This window comes from Schistosoma haematobium, chromosome 2 (genome assembly GCF_000699445.3).
Source record: "Schistosoma haematobium chromosome 2, whole genome shotgun sequence".
In the NCBI taxonomy this organism is placed as follows: Eukaryota; Metazoa; Platyhelminthes; class Trematoda; order Strigeidida; family Schistosomatidae; genus Schistosoma; species Schistosoma haematobium.
The window spans coordinates 37374418-37395460 of NC_067197.1; the positions used below are offsets into that span (position 1 = coordinate 37374418).

The 21043-nt window shown below is 33.9% G+C and overlaps 1 protein-coding gene across 1 annotated transcript; it reads left to right on the top strand.

Moving 5' to 3' along the window:
* The first annotated feature begins 1745 nt into the window (after nucleotides 1-1745).
* On the top strand, nucleotides 1746-20000 carry ACP7_2 (Acid phosphatase type 7). Its single transcript, XM_035733109.2, has 9 exons — nucleotides 1746-2315; nucleotides 5166-5360; nucleotides 6265-6476; nucleotides 8337-8434; nucleotides 10145-10210; nucleotides 11612-11726; nucleotides 14614-14880; nucleotides 15847-16059; nucleotides 19457-20000. The coding sequence occupies exons 1-9, from the start codon at nucleotides 2201-2203 to the stop codon at nucleotides 19571-19573; spliced, it is 1398 nt and encodes a 465-aa protein (XP_035589565.1). The 5' UTR covers nucleotides 1746-2200; the 3' UTR covers nucleotides 19574-20000.
* The last annotated feature ends 1043 nt before the right edge of the window (nucleotides 20001-21043 follow it).

Genomic DNA, 21043 nt, shown 5'->3' on the forward strand with positions numbered 1-21043 from the left:
TGCATTGTATTGCAAACGGCACCTCTGACCAAAAGCGTTGTAAACTGAATTCGTGTGTATTTGCACTTCAAACACGGTCGGAATTTTAACAGGTGAGTCGAGGAAATTAAACTTGATCTTCCTGAAGAATATCAATCAGGCTTTAACGAAGGACGATTAGTCGATTCACATTTATTTGAGTGAGAATATTTCAGAATGGAACTCGAATAAAATCGACTATATGCTAAACAGTACCTCTGCGCAATGATGCAAGGATTTCGCTATTGTTTGTTTCAATCGTTGGGCTAAACCAACTTGTTTGTAGTCCATCATCGATTATGCCGATAATTGATCACACATGTTTACGAGGGCTGGCAATCCGGTCGAAATTCTGTACACACGAGTTGCAAACATTCATTTTTATATGCGAATTAGACTCTGAATAATTCGACGTATGCTTCACAATACTCAAACGAGTAATTCGAAATACACAGTCATTGTCACCTGCACAACAACCATCACACGTTTCGCTGTTCAACAAAACCGTTCAACGCCATTATCTACCCACATGTGACCTGATCAACTGACAGTAAAGCCTATCGATTCTTGAATAATCCTCACTGTGAACTAGTTTCACCTCGCCACATCAGGCCACGATCCTCATATCACAATAACAATTTTGATGAGGACACAGCAGAGCGAGTCCGCAACACACAGCAACCTTAATCTCGATTGACTTGAATAGAAATTTGTGAAGTGTGTTGACCTGATTCATGTGAATCACTCAAACAGAATTACTAATCCTAGGAATCGATTGCATGACATTTACCAATCCGTTTCTCTGAGCAGTTGCGACTGTGTGTCAACCAAAAACAACTGGCTAACTCACAGGTTTGTGAGTATAAATAGCTCAAAGTGGAGTCCTAAAACAAACCACACGAACACGAAATAGTCACTGAAAAATGAGCATCAAGGTTTCACTCCTACTTGCTTTGGTCGTCTTCCCCATGTTCTGCCAATAGACATTTCATTCCTGACTCGCGTCATATACTGCTTATTTCAGTATAAATAGCACTCACAACGATTGTAATCTTATAAAACTGAAGCTGATTCTTTAGTTGAAGCTAAAGACAACTGCCATTTTTATCGTTGGCAATCTGTTCACCCTGTAGCATGTCTACAAGGATCACAAATATTAGTCAAATTATTCACTTATTAAAAATGGAAAAAGGCTAATAGTGGAATCCGTGACACACGTCCCGTCGTAATTGAGACTCGTCAGCTGTATGTACTTGCATCGCAATGCTGATGTTTATTCCAGGTCTGGAAACCAGTACCGTTCGAATCAAATAACATCACGTTATCCACTTGGCTACTAAGTTCTATTAGTCACTTTTTTGCGACATATTTGCTTATAATGCTTGTGTATTAAGGCATTATCGAGGCAGCATGCAGAGTATGCACATATGTCAACAGGAGACTGATCAATTTCAGTCCTAAACATCAATGGGAAGATTCAAGTAGACAATACCAAATGAATTTATTCACGGATTACTTGGAATTATTCATACTTCTAAGACTTCACAATAACATGTAGATTAATTATTTGCAAGTAACAAAAATTTAGAACATTCAATAATGAATATTGGATGATAGTTCAAAACGAAACAGTAAATTAAATAAATAAATAGATAAATCTATCAGTGAATCTTTGGAAATAATTAAATGAGCACTGCTGAGAAGTCCCATACTAGGACAAAACGACCGTTTCGTGTGTTTTCAGGTTTTCCGTGGTGATCTTACTTCAACCATTAAAAAGTCACTACAGTCTCCACAAACTCCCTCTCTAATAATCTTTAGAAATAGTTGACGCTCGAAGGAATATTTTTAGCTTCGTCTAATCTATTTGTCATTTAATCGCATGTTGTATGAAGTCAAATAGAATTCAACAAATAACAAAATCTATGTTTCTATCTAAATATAACTAGTAGTCTCTGTTTATTCTTCAAAAGATAAACAGGAAGTGTTCAAAGTCTATATACATATATGATCAGAGCTAAACATTATTGATTAGAATTGTAAGTAATAATAGATATATCATAAAACATGACCTTGGAACATAAGTGCACTGTTAAACACTCAGTTCGTTATCTTATCCATTTATATATAAATATCATGTCCATATATTAAGATAGAAACTTAATAATAGTGTTAGTATAAAATGTATATTCTAGTTATTATACCATTGTTTCTTAAATTGTATCATGTTAGAACTTGGAATGTATACGGATATATGGAATCACAGATACCAGAGCAAATACATATTGCTTTAGGAGGTAAGTACATCATTGTTTTTTTGGATTGTAACCTGTCTATCAATCAGCTTCTTATTAATAGTTTTCTAAGCCTACATTAGGAGTCTCTATGAAGTAATAGCTTGAGTACTCGAGAGATTTAAGTTACAATGCTATTTTAAGGTAAAAATTCAACCAAAAGTATATTCATTCCCGAGGGCCATTGTCATTGGGACATTGTAAGGCATGCCGCCATTGCTAATATTAACGAGTTTGACTGTCGTGTAAGCGGAATAGGTCAACTTTGGCCTGTTCGGGCTGTGCATAATTGATTCACGCGATCATTGATCGGAATAACTATACACGTAGTGTGTGTGTATATGAATGGTGCGAATGGTCCACCAGGGTGCTTGGTACCTGTGTGGTTGCGCGACAGGATTGAGCTGTACTATTCAGATTGTAGCGTTAAAGCCTGTACGGCGTCTGGTTCCCCCGATTAACGGGGTTGAGCTGTACTTTTTGGGTTTTTACGTGAAAGTCCGGATGGTGTCTGGTTCTCCTGAAAACCAATTTAAAATTACCCTGGCCCACAAGAGTATATTATATAACTGGCACTTTATTTTACAAGTAACGACATATTAAGTCCATATATTTGTATGTTGAGACTGCCTGATGCAGTGGCTGCTGATACATTGGCTGTCTTGACCAGTATTTGTTGATGTGTATGGGATGGAAAAGCTGAACCATATGCGAAGCCGAAAATGTCTATTTACATTCGAGCTGTCCTTCGTATTCCATGCTCTTTTCGAAATGTGAAGCTTTTAGCAATCCATTCTACCATGAGAAGAAAGTTAAAGGGTGAATGTAAACAGCCTTGTCTGACACCGATCTTCACTTGAAATACATCTGTAGGATGTCCTCCATTCATTTTCAGAATAGTCCGTTATGTGATTATACTGAGTTACAACTTCATCGAAATTTTAATTCTATGTAAAACAAACACATGCAACTGAATAGTAATTTTCTAGCTGGTTACTAAAATCTTTCATCAAATACATTAGACTAGCTAAAATGTTTTAATAAATGTTTTGCAGAAAACAGTACGACTAATGACTTATACCAGCTTAATCATTGTACAGCAATGAAAATATATGTTTTACAAAATATAGGAAAGCACCATGGTGAAATCAACTATTAACATCGATACTCTCAACAACAACAACAACGAAAAGCTGTCTACATAATTGTGACAAAAAGAGACATTCATAGATCTTTCTTTGTCACGGTAACATTAAAACCCCCTTTTTTATTATTTTTTCTGTTTCCACTTACTACGTCATTCATTATTCGAACTCTTTCCGAAGTTTAGAATTACATCATTCATAACCGACTGATTCCAATTCATATCTTTCTTTATTACCGTTGATCTATTTTCAGTTGCTTAATTACGCAATCATCTAATAATTGTTAACTCCATCAGTTCTAATCTCTATTTCAATGTTCCGGTACTTTCTCTCCCAAATTTTATTTCTTCTAACCAAAAATTATATGACCTCATTAACTCTATCGGAATCTTCGCTACATCATGATACATATATTCATCATTATTCACCATCTTATGTATAGGTACGTCAATACCAGTAATAACTCTGGTTTCCAAATATTATAGATTGTAAACAGCTCATGAAGACTTAACGAAATAAAATGAATTCATATTATTCTGCACCAATTTTTGTTCTCACTCTATTAAAGATATACTTTCAGTAAATTAACAAAGGGTTCAGATTCTAGTACTCTACAGTTGTATTGATTCCCGAACGTTAAGTTAGCATTGGACATTTAGATATAACCGATATTTTTGTTAACATATAAATGGAGTTTTGCATTGTAGTGATCAAAAATACAAATGGAGGCAAACGAACGTATTTGAATACAATATTACAGAATATCTCACTAAGATCTGACAACCATACAGTGAATGCTTAATTTGCGAAATATCAATCACTTGTCTCAATCTTGACTGTTTCATTTGCAAATATCAGTCTATCGTCTCAGATTTCGTTGATCCTGCATTTTCATACCAATTGCTTTCTGTTCCCGTTCTTTCCTTCTCGATTTTCTAATGAAATACATTCTATCCCTGACTATCATTATATACTACTTATGTGCATAAGTAGCGCACACCACAGTATAAATAGACAATAGAAAGTGTTCAGAGTGTGTATATTACACACATATTATTTTGAGTAAATGATGAATAGATTTTGTTCGGTAGAAAAATAATGATATAATTATTACTATTATTAACAGTATGTTGTTGTGGAGATTATTATGTTTTTAACTGAGATTATGGACCGATTGATGTTAGACCACAATTGAAAACCTGGAAGCACTAGACGGCCGTTTCGTCCTATTGTCGGAGTCCTCAGCAGTGAGCAACCACAATCCTGCTCGCGGGATTCCAACCCAGCACATTTGATCTCGCGCGCGAGCGCTTAACCTTTAGATCACTGAGCCGGCATTCAACGGTGTTAATGTCCAACCTCGACCAATCCACGAAATTGCGCGTCCATCTCCATTGTTATTAATATTATACTAAATGATCAATTTAATTAAAGTTATTGTCAATTTTTGACGTTGATAGAGTACTTTTCTTTCAATACAAATGTGCATCTAAGTTGAAATTTTAGTACATACAAACGGAGGTTTTAAATAGTAAACCAGTTTATTCATAATAGAAATCATTCGGAAATGTCGTATAACACTTCTGTATAGCTAGGCACTGAGACAGTGTTAACTGTTTCTATGAACATGATTCAATTGTTCATTTTGATGAATCATTTTTGTGAACATGTTTAACACCATATAAACAATAGTATTTTTGTATCATAGAGCAACCATCCACCATAAGTATTACTTGGGTTACACAAGAAAATACAGAGAGTTCAACTGTACTCTATGGTACTATGCTGTTAAACATGAAAAGTACTGGCTACGTTAAAGAGTTTATTGATGGAGGACGTGAACAACGCAAAATGTATATACATCGAGTGATCTTATCCGATTTAATTGGTAATACAACTTATTGTAAGTTTAAAAAATCCTTCTATAAATAAAAAGGATTTTTTTCTTTACTGACATCCACAGTTTGTTAATATGATAACCTTTCTGAATATATATCTCTTTGTTATGAATGAATCATATCTGACAGCATTTATTCATAGCTCTCCTGAAAAATGCTGAGTCGTCGATTTCTCATGGCTACAACACTGAGTTTAGACAAATCATAAATTAATCGAACTTAATCTCCTAACATAAGTAATTCTGTCCTAAGTCCTAGTAGGATTATCGCAATGTCAATCCTGGGTAGAGGAAGAAAGTTAGACCTGGAGTAAGCGACCCCAAACAGTAATAAAAACCTTTCTAAATAAATGTTTATTAGGATGAAAGCAATGAAATTTCAAACTGAATGCCACTTTTTATCTGGTACGATTGTGATTTAGAGGTTTCAGATAATAGTTAGCATGAAACTTTGGTTTTTGATTTATTGCTTATCGCCTTGAAACACTTAAAACTAAAGTCAAGAGCATACTCTATAGTTTCTCTGACAGTGTACGACCAACAGACTAGACACATTTAGGAATGGCCGCCGTTCGCTAGTTAATATCCCAAGTCTATGAGAATTCATTAGGTGATAGACAACGAATTAGTAACATCCCTGAAAGAGTCGATAATATTCTGAGTCGAAAGTTTCCTCTCAGCAGAGAGAAGATTAGTTGTACTAGATGAATTTTATCGTAATTAGTAAAGTTTCTGCATAAGCTACCTCTTTACTAGCACACAAGCATAAGCAATGAAGTAATCGATATCATTTTATTTCAAATGACTTAGTAATTAACTGAGGACTAAAATGATTTTTCAGTTTAAGTAGCAGTGTCAGATGTCAAACTCAGATAGTCTTTGGGCTTATCATATATTTTTCGCTTTGCAGATTATAAATGTGGTAGTTCAGATGGTTGGTCAGATGTTTTGAAATTTCGTGCTCTCCCATCTCATCCTTATTGGTCACCTAAAATAGCAGTTTATGGAGATATGGGGACAACTGATGCACTTTCACTACCCGAATTAATTCATCAAGTCAAAGATTTAAATAGTTATGATGTGGTATTACATGTTGGTGATTTTGCCTATAATATGGATTCAGTAAGTAACTAACATTCAACCTATTAATAACATAAACACTAGCTAAAGACCGATGTCGTATTTTAGTGGAGTAATACTGGTAAACAAATATCTCTGGATGGAATATAGCACATATAACACTATTTGAGGGTTTTTGGCAATCATATGCCAACGGTGTTCATGAGACTTCAGAAAAATGTCGTTTTCCAGTTTGTAACAGCCTTTGGAACTATCCAAGAGTATAACCAACGGTCACTTCTATATTTGTTAGTAAATGTCCATTAAGTGTTCTATATTATTGTCCAGAAAAGGTTTATGTACATGAATAATGCTGGTTATATAATTTGTATACTTTGTTAATTATATTTTAATGGTAGTTTCTAGGCTAAATTATTTAAAACGCGTATAAACCTTGGAAAATAACTTTAGTAATGATCGGTAATACGTGAAATCATATTTAGAAGTAATATAGCTGAATAGAAATCTTTTGTATGTTAGTTTATCTACCAACTATACAAATAGCTTCTTTATTCTGGGAAAGAAATTAGAACAATGTGCTTCACTTTCTGACAAAATCATTCGTAAGTTTAACCTAAAACGTCCGCTAGTAAATGTTCATGAACTTACCTATTTACAAAAATGTTCAGTGGCCCCTGGATATCTGACTCCAATTAGATCAGACGAATGATCGTTATCGAATGATTGCTGTCGAAATATATATATGTCGCCAATCCTCGTATATAATGAACGACTTGAATCGCGTTAGTAAATAACAGAATTAAATAAGTTAAATACGACAATGAAATTTTGAATACATATATTTTGTAAACTCATTGATCTGGACAATCGGGGAGACGATGTGAAGGAAGTAAAGAGGAGTGAGAGAAGCAAAATAACGCGCAGTGGAGAATGCGTGTGAGCCAACTCGATTTAATCAAGCGTTAATCGATATTTCTAGTCACAAAAAAATAGGTTACAGACATGTAATGAGTAAGATGAGAAATGCACACACATAGGCTCATATAAAATCAGTCAAGGTTGATAAGTGATTAATGAACAAGGTCAAAGTGTGTAAGCTAGGATAATCAATGTGGACTTAACATTGCAACCGACAGTATAACAAATACTGATAAATGTCAGAAGGGGTTTTGTGGAGATTGTAGTATTCTCACTAGTTGAGATGTGTCGCTCGATTTCGTGGACTAGTTGAAGTTAGACACTAACACCGTTAGGAAACGTCTCAGTGGTCAGGAGGTCAAGCGCTCACGCGCGAGACTGATAGGTCTTGAGTTCGAATCCCGCGAGGCGGGGTTGTGGATGCGCACTATTGAGGAGTACCACAATAGGACGAAACGGCCGTCTAGTGTTTCCAAGTTTCCCATGGTGGTCTAGCCTCAATTGACACATGATCTCAACTATTGAAATTACTGATAACATATTTCTACTATCCATTCTTTGAATTTTAATATTTCAATATGAGAAAATAAAATCAATTTGATAGACTGGTAGATATGTACTTCATTCATTTGATTCATGAGTCGAAAATGTAGATGTAGGGATAACAAACTTAGAAGTCATTTTATTATTGGATAGATATGAAAACCATCAAGATGTGTCATTGGAAACATGATCAGCAATAGCACAAACAGCTGCCCTTAATTCTTTACAGTTTCTCCACTGATGATACTCAACTAAACAAGATGTTCTTTGTCAGTATAGTAAATTCTTGATAAAAATGCTTAACATCAATTTCTGCACTACATTGTTAGTAATTGTAACCTTTGTGTTTCGCAATTGAATATTTTAACTCTTATAAAAGTAACGTTGAAAAGTCTTTCAATGATTTGATACATGTTTTTCATGTTGAAACTAAAATTTCAGGATAATGCAAGAGTTGGTGATCAATTTATGCGTAATATACAACCAATTGCATCAAAAGTTCCTTATATGACATGTGTTGGTAACCATGAAGCTGCTTAGTAAGTGAACAAACTTTGTTTAATTTATTTTCAATCAGGTTCTTAGTTTTCTACAAGGAAAATTAAACAGTAGTGTTGTGATGAAGGAGAACACAGGTGAGGACAACCAGAGTTACTTGATAAAATAGAAAGACCATACTCCAATACTTCATATGCAAAATGTTTATTAAGTGTCACAGACTTCATTGTTCCTGCATTTTCATACGAATTGCTTTCTGTTCCAGTTCTTCCCTCCTCGATCTTCTCAACCTTCTGCTTCTAGACATTCTATTCCTGACTAGCGTTATATACTGCTCATGTGGACATAAGTAGCACATACCACAGTATGACAATTTTTGATCTCAATAATTGTAATTCATTTTGAAATCCATCGCATTGTACACTAACATATTAACTTGGTGAAAACATGAATTAAGTGAATGAACAGTGCTGAGCTAAACAATTTTCAACTGGCTGACATATAATTTCTCAATCAGATGTGAAAATAAAATCCACACTGCAATGTCAAAAACGTTCTCGATTCAGTAGGATTAAGCATGAATATGTACGATTTTTACATCTCGTACTGGAAATATAAATTTTGGTTTTGTTATCGACTGCTGAAAAACTGATTTAACTAAGTCACCTACATCTGACAGTAGTTTACATTGGGCTCTTTTAACTTTATAGTTGAATTCATGAGTAAATTGAAGCTAGACCACCATGGAAAACCTGCAAGCACTGGAAGGTCGTTTCGTCCTAGTATGGGACTCCTCAGCGGTGCGCACCAACGATCTTGCTCGCCGAATTCGAACCCAGGACCTTCGGTCTCGCGCTCGAACGCTTAACCTCCAGACCACTGAGCCGGTATCCAATGGTGTTAATGTCCAACTGTTAAAAAATAGATAAACTACTTTTATAGTATCAATGGGTTGTGTATAAAGTCATATGCATCGGTGCCTTGTTATATAATTTTACCAACCTGAATACTGACAGTAATGTATTCTGTTTAAAAAATTCCTTACTTACTTGCGCATGTTACCCCTCGTGGATGAATATAGGCCACCCACCTGCACTCCCCATCCAACCCTGTCTTGGGAAATCCCTTCCAGTTCTTTCCAGTTGCTATTCATCCTTCTCATATTTGCTCCCAATTATCGACGCAATGTGTTCTTTGGTCATCCTCTCATCCGTTTCCCTTCAGAATTCCAAGTCAGAGATTGCCTCGTGATGCAGTTTAAGGATTTCCGCAATGTATATCCTATCCACTTCGAAAGTCATTTCCTAATTCCATCTTCAGCTCAAATTTGGTTTGTTCTCTTTCACAGAAGGCTATTCTTGATGGTATCCGATGAACACTAGTTGAGTATTTTGCGTAGACAACTGTTTAGCAATACTTGTATGTTTTGATAATGGTTGTGATACTGCTCCACGTTTCAGCTCCGTACAGTAGATCTGCCTTGATGTTCGTATTGAAGATTCTGACTTTGATGTTGGTTGACAGACAGTTGTTTTAAGTCCCATATGTTCCTTAATTGTAGGGATGCGGCTGTTGTCTCCTAGTCCTGTTAATACAATACTAGGTAAATAAAAGAAACGTTTTTGTACTAAGTACACGATTACTAGTTGATAGAAAGTCAATTGACAATAATTCCTTAAAATAAAGAAATAGATTATCATGATTTAACAGCTAGTTAGTACTTTCTTCTTTAATAAACGCTTTTTTTTTAGTAATTTCTCAAATTACAAAGCAAGATTCACAATGCCTGGAGGTGATGGTGAATCACAATTTTATAGGTAAATCAATATTGCTATCTAATTATACTAAGAAAATTTATCAATGTAAATGGACAACTTGCCAATTTATATCACTTTTTTTCAATGTTTCATTAATGTCCGATTAAAACAGAAATTAAGCCTTTGAAACCAATTAGTTATACATTTGTTTTGATGTTCCAAATATGTTGATGCTAAAGAAGTAGAGCACTTTATTATTATTATTATTTGAACACATAAATATTGGTACAAAGGGGCACCGAATACATATGCGCCACAAAAATAATGCGATTTGTGTGACAGCTGGGATATCGCCCGGACACCCAGACCGAAACAGGTGGTTTTCCTAGGGGGACCGCACTCAGAGCCTTTGACCTAAAGGTCTGATCCATAAGGCAGAGGAGCAACGTAAGAAGATGCAGTCCCATGGCAGCTTTCAGGATACTGGAGCCCATGCAAGCCATTGCTTTGGAATCAAGGTACTCCAACCCGATTAAATCGCTGGACGTTCACTTTTTGTACTCTCAGTTTCGTAAAGAACACTCCTGGTGCGAGAAGGCATTGAGTAGGACTTACCTGATAGTGGCTATATACGCGTGACCAAGTGAGAGCACTTGGAAAGGGAGAGCAGACTCTCCACACCATCGACCGTACCAGGGCATTCGGGTGCAGTGAGAAGTCGTAAGCCTTTCATAAACGCGCCTACATAGGTTATGCGGTTAATGGACACTATGATATGCTAAAACAAGCAAAAACAGATAACTTGTTGAAATATTCATATAGCAGGAACAGGTAACCCAGATATTCAAGCAAGCCACCTGAACTATTATTCAGATGATATTATCATTTTAACAAACTCATACAATATTAAGCAAAATATAAATAAGCTTACTATGTGATCATTCATATATCTCTTAAATGAAATAGACAGAAGCTTTTTAATAAAACCAATAGTTGATCCATGTGTAAAGATTTATGTTTTACTAATTTATTGGCTAAACAATTTTTCAGCTCATACCAAGCTTATGATCCAAATATCAAGATGTAAGCATCCAATAGAATTGTCCTGATATTTTGCTCTTGATAGAGTTTTATTCAGATTTTACTAGACATCGCATTACACTTTGGATGATCCGTATGTGTAAGGGTCAGCTACTTTTTGCAGCGATGATAAGACGGTAAAAGTGATTGAAAATATATCAGCAAAAAAAAGAAACGCGCATAAAAGTCGACTAAGTTATGATGCTTTCATTAGGTTTCTACACTACAAGAAAAACTTATAAAGATAATTGAATTCTTATAAGTTCAAGAGATTGAATGACTTCCGAAATGAACTAACAACACATTTTTAATTTATTTTCATTTGCCTTCATGATGGATACTGTTATGAGAAACGTATTGTCATACTTTATACACTTTTAGTTTTAACGTTGGACCTGCGCATATTGTGGCATTTTCTAGTGAATTATATTACTTTTTATTTTATGGATGGAAAACATTAGTGATGCAATATGATTGGTTGATTAAAGATTTACAAGTAAGATTAATCTCCTATAATATGTCATTAAGCTATGTGTCTTATTTTGTCTACGGTGATGCTTTTAGAAAGCTTACAACAAATGCGACTCACAAACTTGTTTGAAAAAGTCAAGATAATTAATCATTCATAAGAAATTCAGTTTAGTATTGATAAATCATTGAACAACCAACCCAACTGACTATTCCCGAATAGGACGAAATGCACATCCAGGATTCCACTGCTAGCTTCCATTCATCCTTGCTTATAATGCTTGTGACTTAAGACAGTATTGAGGTGATCCGCTCAAGATACATACATGCGAATAAGAGACTGACCAATTGCAGTTCTAAACATCAATGGAAAGATTCAAACAAACAATACAAAATGAATTTAATTGTAGTTTGTCTATAAAATATGTATTGAATAATACTTAGTAAATGGCTTTGGGCTAAATCATTAAAAGCATTCTAGTCTATTTAGAAGCATAATGTGAATCCTGAATTGCAATAATGTTAGAGTGAAATATAAATTAAAACAGGTTTCGTCACACAAAATCTATGACACTTTACCTCATTAAACTAGAATAGTCAGTAACTATAACTAAAACGAAAATATTAATTTTATCAAAAGTTTAACTTTTTGAAACTGACATTAATGTATTCCAAAATATCATCATATATGAAATAAATTATTTGGTGAGACTATAATTTATGGACGACAATCGAGTGACGCTAAACTGACTCTGAGAGTGTTTACCTACTTACTAAGGTTAAATGATGGTTATAAAGCAGTTTGAAGAATAAATATTATGATTAACAATCGATGGTTAGGGTTAGGAATTAAATTTACGATTTCTCATCACCAACTGACATAAGCTAAAATACCAAGACGCTATTTGGCCAAATGGATGAGTGAATTTCGCGCCAAAATCTTAAAACCCTTATCCTAATCCTGATTGGCTCGTCCATAAATTAGAGTCTCGCCATAAACTTTAGGATATCACAGTTTTGAGAAATGGCACACTTAAAATTGGATTATGATTATTTGAATAGGTATTAATTTTACACCAAGAAACATATGTTCTGAATTTTATGCTTAGTAAGTTAGCGGTCAGTTTATGGAATTTTGCTTGAACATATATATATATATATTGATATATATATGTCACTGAATACTGAGGGGATTAGTTACTATGGTAGTCAGTTACATAACTTTAGTCATGCACACTAATAAATAACCTGATTTGTGATCGTGTTTATGTTTAGGTTTTAATTTGATTCTCTCCATCGAATTCGCAATAAGGTTATAGAATTATGTCTATAAAAAGAATCCACGTAATGTAGATGGATAGAATTTTTATGTATACGTTGACAGCTGTATAGTATTGACTAATGACAACACATGAGAAGATCAAGTCTACAAAGATAAACATCTGCCTTACCAATAAATGAGATAAAATTATTTCTTACAGATGAGTAAATTCTATGCTACTTTAAACACTTGAACAATTCACTGTCTGTAACTGACATAGTATTTTGGTGTACCACCATGTATGTAAATCGGTAGTTTATCCGTTTGATTCACAATACTATTAGAAAAGTAAAATGATTATTAAAATTATGATAAAAAAGTTTGTCGTTGAAAGAAATTCACAATGGAGTATCGAACCTTTTAAAATATAACTCTGGTATTTTAACTTAAATTAGTTAATTAAATAAAAAAAATCTCTCAGGTGTGTCTGAATCTTTTATTTATATGGATTTTGAAAAGTGAATAAATTATACTACTCACACTGTTGTCAACATTGACACTGTGGATTGATTGAATTTAGACATTAACACCGTTGGATGCCGGCTCAGTGGTCCAGAAGTTAAGCTTTCGAGTTCGAATCTCGTTAGGCGGGATCGTGAATGCGTACTGCTGAAGAGTCCCATACTAGGATGAAACGGTCGTTCAATGTTTCCAGATTTTTCACTATGGTCTAGCTTTAATTGACTCATGAATTCAACTATTAAATAGGTTTTTAGTTTAGAAAGTTTATTTTTATGAATAACTCAACTGATAGTAAATAGTAATATGTAAATTAGATATCTATATAATGACAAATAAATCTGTGAAACAGTAGGTCATTAAAGTTATAAATATTTCAATATAATCGTTATAAGATTCATTTCAAATTACTACAATTACAAATAGTTCAAGAGGACTTGATTATCTGCAAGTAAGTTAGTAAATTTGTACGTTTATATGAACAATTCTCATAATCCTTCTGCATTGACAATAATCATGTATTTACCGGTGACTAATTTTGAGACTTGATTCTAAAAGTTGTAATGGATAGCTATGATTGTTACGATTCAGATACAGTAGCTATGAGTTAGTTTACTACTGCAATAAATAGAAGACGATTGCACAACATCGTGAATTGATTTTAGTTGATTATGTAAAATGTTAGATGCAAGTTTGGTGAGCTAGATGAGTTCGATCCATGGTAGATCATATATACACATTTCGAACTAGTCTGATATTAGAATGACATAGCGGTCTATCACTTCCTAGTTTTCAAAGTTTGCCTAAATAAAAGTAGCGTTTGATGTAAACTACAAAAATTTGAACATTCCAAAATCATGGGCTTAGTTTCATCGGAACCCTGAAAGCCAATCAAAAAAACAAATAAGATGTCAATTCTCTTAGATTCATTGTAAGATTGTTAGATTTACAGGACGTAGTTACCATTCCTCTAACGTGTTGATTTAAACATTCATTATATGTTTTGTGTTCCATTTGTGAGAGTTTTGAAGTGAAATGTTTTGTGTATCATATACATGTTTGAGTTTCATAAGTTTATAATTTCACTCTTCATACTTACTTGACAGACAGTTTTGTCGCGCTTATTTCTTTCAAGGAAGCGAATAAACCAGAAAATCGAAAAAATCATCCATGGATTATTGTAATAGGTCACAGACCAATGTATTGTTCAAATAATTTTGATCCAATGCATTGTGATTTTGAAAACAATATTGTACGCACCGGATTCGACATATCACCTGACCATCATAAAACTGTATATCTTATGGGATTGGAAAGCTTATTTTATCAGTATGGTGTGGATTTAATCATTGCTGGTCATGAACACTCATATGAGAGATTTTGGCCAGTTTACAACAGAACCGTAAGTCTCTATATATAGGTCATGCGGTTGTAATTGATTGTCAAGAAATACTCGATCTATGTTTCATGTCAGTAACCATTCTTCAGCATAAATTACAAATAACCAACTACTCATTAACAATGTATTTTATCACTATCGGAAAGGGGTTTTGTGGAGATTGTATTAATCTAGTAATTTAATTCATAAGTCAATAAAAGCTAGAAACCATGGAAAACCAAGTAGTCTGCATCTACCAACATGGCTCAGACCAGAAGTTAGTGACTCCAAACACTGATGCCACGTTTTGGTTTGGCCGCCCCTAATTTTCCTCCAACTATATTGAACACTAGTCAAATATTATTCATAAACATGATGTAATCTACAATTATATTTACTTATTTTCATTAAACTCTTTGATGTGTGTATATAAACTAGTCAATATATTCAATAATCAACTCAATATTATTGAATAAATATCTTAGTTACGTGTAGTTATTTCCTATGGTTACATCTTTAGCATATTACATCCAATGACAATGTTTTTAACACATAGTATACTTAATACTTCTTGTATAACTTGGATAAACTGTTCCATTTGTTTGTCTGGTGGACATGGAGGGTTCATCTAGGGGAGTTGGAAAACCCCGATTCCAAACCAATGGTGCACATGGGCTCCAGGATCGTGAGGCAATAAATGACGTATGGACCAATTGTTGGTCACCTGCTACCATGGGACTGCATCTCTTGACGTCGCTCCACTCCCTTAGGTCGAAGGCTGAGGGTGTGGCCCCTAAGAAGACCACCTGCTTCAGTGTGGGTACCCGTACAGTATCTCAGCCCTCACAAAAATCGGATACTTTATGAGCCGCATATCTGTTTGGTGCACCTTTGTACCAATATTTATTAGTCCAAATAAATAAAATCGATTAAATCAATAACATTGAATAATTTTTCAGTATTATCACTAATCAAATGTTCATATTTCAGGTTTGTAATTCTACAACAAGTCAAAATTCATACAATAATTCAAACGCTCCAATACATATTGTTAGTGGAGCTGCTGGATCAAATGAAGGTAAAGATACATTTATATATGGTGGGAAACCTTGGTCAGCATTTCGAACAACTGATTTCGGATTTACTAGAATGACGATACATAACGTTACTCATTTAGAAATTGAACAAATTTCAGTGGAAAATGTAAATGTTATTCTCTTATTTATTTAAATACTGAAATTATTAGTATTTCCTATGTGTATTTACAAATAACAAAGTAGGATGCCTATCGGTCGATGTATCAAGTTGGAATTATGAAACAAGCATTTCGTCATCAACTTGAAATAACCCTGGTAATATGAAGTGAACTGTAGATAAATCCTTCAATAAACCATGTTGAAAGTTTATTAACTGACTGTATCAAACTTTGACTCATATGGATAACATACTAGGAAATTTATTATTATGTTTATTTTATGCAGGGGATGATGCACCAAAAGAAAAATACTTTTTAACTGAATTACCAGTGATGTTTTCGATCACAGTAAACAGTTCGATGGGCAAAATAAGTTTTGTTTATTTCCTACCGTAAAAATGATCTTTTATCAACTAATCAAATATAGAATGTATTATTCAAAGAAAATCTATATGTGTACAAATATTCAACAGCATACTTTATAAACATTAACTGCACTGAGATGGTGGAGAAGATTTGTAGCTCAGGTGGATGATTTCGGTGGAGTTTTGTTCTCTGACCACGACCAAACCATCCAGCTCAGAGAACAAAACCCCACCAAAATTAACTGCACTATTTGATTTCATACATAAGCTCAATCTATGCTTCAATGATAAACGGAAAATCTCCAAAAACACACAACAAACGTTTTATTCCCTGCGATTTTCAGGTAGTGGAAAGTTTATCTAATGAGAGTAAAAATTTGATATTCTATAATTATGAACTCCAGTTGTAATATTATCACTGAAGTTTGGAAAACCAACAGTTTGAATAATACCAATGGTTGAAATTATGAGTCAATTGAAGCTAAAACACCATGCTAAACATGGAAGCACTGGACGGCCGTTTCGTCCTATTATGGGACTCTTCAGCGGTGCCCTTTGAATAATAACTAATCGCTCAAAAATAACTCGTTATTATTTTATAAATAAAATAATATATTTGTATTATCTCAATGAGTAGAAAAATTAGATTTTCTGATGTTTCGTGACTTGGTGTAAGCCACTTCTTCAGAGAATAAATAATCAAATCGAAATTAATCCAAGTTTAAATAATAAAAAGGAAACAATGCAAGAATATTATATGCGATCAATCAAAAAACAGATCGAAATAATTCAAGATTGACATGAAGTAGCTGCCATTGAGTTACGAAGCGTCAGAAAATCTAGTTTTTCTACTCATTGAGTTGTTACAAAAATATTAGTTTACCTCATAACAAACCATCCAATTACACGCAATTAGTTCCCGTTATGAACTTAAATAAGGCCAGAACAAATATTGATGTAGAATAATATGAATTCATTATATTTTGTAGTTCCTCATCAGCTGCTTACAACCAAATATGTATTAGGATTTTACATTGAAGTAAGAAATAGTATGGAACAATAGACATAAGTGAACGTAAAGGATTGGAATTAAAAAGGTTATCAATGATAACTATATATATATATATATATATATGCAAGGACAGGTCAGAGGTTATTTGGTGTTAGAATCAAAGAAACATTAAGGATGGTGATGTAATAGTTGAGTGGAGTTCAAAGACAGATAAGATAAATTGTGTGATAATTTTAGAAGTAATGAAGGATTTACATACGATTCATGGAATTCAAAACTGATAAGATGGGTTACATAATAATTGAATAGATTTTGAAGAGTTCACATAATTTAAGAGGATCAAGTGAGTGGAAATGTATGAGTGAAGAGGTGGTTTAAGTATTCAGTAATGGAAGAAGAATATAACTCAAAGTAAACATTAACAAAATAAAACTAATGACCAAAAAAATATGGACTACCAGGGAAGTAATAAGTTTATTAATGTCTCTTTTTGAATACATAGATCCAGTTTGAGTTTTTTTTATCACGATCGCTTCGGCTAAACGGGGAGAAGCCGTATTTCTTTGTCTGCAACTAATTTCAAAAGCATGAGGAATGTCAATGATATACGCTGTGTGAAGTAAATGCCGAGCTATTACACTGTTGACAGCCCTAGTCCCTCACATCCTCAATTTCTTTGGAACATGCTCATAAATGAGAACATGTACTCTTCTCTCGGTTCTTCCAATGTATGTGCTCCATATATATATGTAAAATTCTAATACATATTTGGCTGTAAGTAGCTGATGAGAAACTACGAAATACAATGAATTCATATTATTCTGCATCAATATTTGTTCTGGCTTTATTTAAATCTATCCTATGCTCAATTTATTCGAAATTATCATGCCAAACCTTGGTAATGATACCGACAGACTAATTGTTATCCTTTTTAGTAATATTTATGTAAAAATGATTAGTTCTTATTTATCACAACTAAACATCAATCGATTACTGATAATGAACAGTTCGAATTCTATCAAGAAGTGCTTGAACTTAGAATAAACCTTCAATTAATTAGTTAATTATTTATGTGTAAATGAAAGTTTCAAAATTGTTCCTATCAAACCATGATCAAAACTAGGCTAGCCTGTCTCGACAAAATCAGCTCGATTTATATGATCATTTTATGTGACACATGAGATGCTTGAGTCAATCATTTATCCCTTTTTGTTATAAGAGCTTCCTAACATTCTGGTAAGTTGTAATTATTCAATTATGCGAACAATATAAACCTTTACAAAAGGAACAGTTTCTGTTCTACACTTTTACTAGTGAAAACTATTCTGAATGTTGTTTACTGCAATATTCTGTTTCGTACTTCACGACTTTATGATGTAAGATATATCATACTCTATTTTCTAGTCAGGATGTTATAATCTATCGATTTATTCATATAAATGATAATCAACTCGAAATAATATATAAATTGCATAATCGATAGGGTAATTGTTAAGTTCGCTACTTGATTAACGTAGAATACGGGTTACGACTATGACACTAGAACGCTTAACTTCCCCGTCGCAAATCAGAAGACAGAAGAAAAGCTGGAGAAGTGTTTATTTGGTAAGAATCAAAGTGTACAGAAAATCACAGGTATTTACAGATATTAGCATTTGTTAAATCAACATTATATATTGGCCAATCCGCTAAAGAACATCTTATGCTACTGACTAATAGTAGTATGCCACATTGATACTCTAGAAAGCTCCATCGTGTTTTGATTGGCTGGAAATCTTCGGCTCCTTTAAGGCCTCTGGAGACTCCGTTGTAGTTCTCGGAAGCCGACTCAACAGTAAACACCAAATCTATAGATCAACAACGATTTAATAGAACTAACCTTCATAAAACAAAACAGTTGCATTTAACTCTTAAGATTAAATATCATTTGCTTTTGATCAGAACTTTTATAGTTTTTACAATGAATGATTCAGCTTAACTGTATTTCATAATTAACGTTTATTGTGTTTATTTTTAACATTTTTAAAGGAAAGAAAAGGTCAAGTGATTGATTCCTTTACAATCATCAAGGATAAACATGGAGCAGGTTTATATACTTGTCATAATAAAGATTCATTTGATTACAACAGTATTATAGATGTTTAATTGTTGTTGTTATATAATTCTCAACAATCAATTTATTATTTTCCTCTTTCAAACCCTGTGATTATTAATTTTGAGCAAAATATACATTGTTTTTCAGAAGAGGTTTTGTGGAGATTTTAGAAATTTCATTAGTTGAAATCATGAGTCAATCGAAGCTAGACCGCCATGGAAAACCTGGAAGCACTGGACAGCCGTTTCGTCCTAGTATGGGACTCCTCAGCAATGCACGTTCTCCTATTTGACTATGTTAGTCTTCAATGAAATATGATTACAGATGATTGTTAGTTGTGAAGTACTGACCATTTATATATACCTGCTTCTCATTGGCTGAATACAATCAATAATGTTTTGAAATTGATATACAATTAAGGTTTAACATGATTTTAGAATTGAGGTTTGTTAGAATTTGCTTTAGACACAAATTTCACTAGAGTAACATGATGCAAGTGAAGATTATGTACAAACATAGTACTGAAATATCAGTTAGGATCTAAGCAAAAGATGCTTATGCTAATGGTAACTGTGTTCATAAATAAATTATTTAACACAAATGATTGAAATAAGAGTTTAATACAGTCAGATTAAAAAGTGAAAATAAAATTTTGGGAATATCAGGAAAATAGTTTAGTTTTGTAGTATAATGAAAAACAGATCAAAAGATATTACTTACGCCTGTTACCCCTCATGCAGGAGCATAGGCCGCTCACCAACATTCTCCATCCGACTCTGTCTTGAGCACTCCTTTCCAGTTGTTTCCAGATATTATTCATCTTTTTCATGTCTGCTCCCAATTCTCAATGCTGTGTGTTCTTTGGCCTCTTCTCATCCGCTTTCCTTCAGGATTCCAAGTTGGCGTTTCTCTCGTGATGCCGTTCAATTATTTCATCAATGTGTGTCCTATACACTCCCAACATCTTTTCCTAATTTCTTCCTCATCTGGAAGTTGGTTTGTTCTCTTCCACTGTAGGCTGTTTCTGATGTTATTCAGCCAGCGGACATTGAGTATGTTACGTAGACAACTGTTTATCAATACTTGTACGCTTTGATGATGGTTATTGTAGTTCATCACGTTTCAGCTCCGTACAGTAAGACCGTCTAGCCGTTCGTATTGAAGATTCAGACTTTGACATTAGTTGTCAGTTGTTTTGAGTCCCATATGTCCATCAATGGTAGGAATGCTGTCCTTACTTGCTGATCCTTGTATTTACGTTTGCATTAGATCCTGCACGTTCATCGATGATGCTACCCAGATATGTGAAAATTTCCACCTTTCTAGTGATTCTTCAACAAATGTAACTGGGTTGGTGTTCTCCGTGTTGTTTTTAGGGTCTTGCTTTTTCCCATGTGTATGTTGAGGCCTACTGATGCAGAGACTTCTGGTGCACTAGTTGTCTTCATCTGCATTTGTTAATATGTATGGGATAGAAGGGCCAAGTCATCTGCAAAGTCCAAACCGTTTAGTTTCATCCA

Coding starts and splice junctions, on each gene's coding strand:
- ACP7_2 (XM_035733109.2), top strand. CDS start 2,201: ATGTATATTCTAGTTATTATACCATTGTTTCTTAAATTGTATCATGTT. Junction 2,316..5,165: donor AATACATATTGCTTTAGGAG/GTAAGTACATCA, acceptor TTTGTATCATAG/AGCAACCATCCACCATAAGT. Junction 14,881..15,846: donor GGCCAGTTTACAACAGAACC/GTAAGTCTCTAT, acceptor TTCATATTTCAG/GTTTGTAATTCTACAACAAG.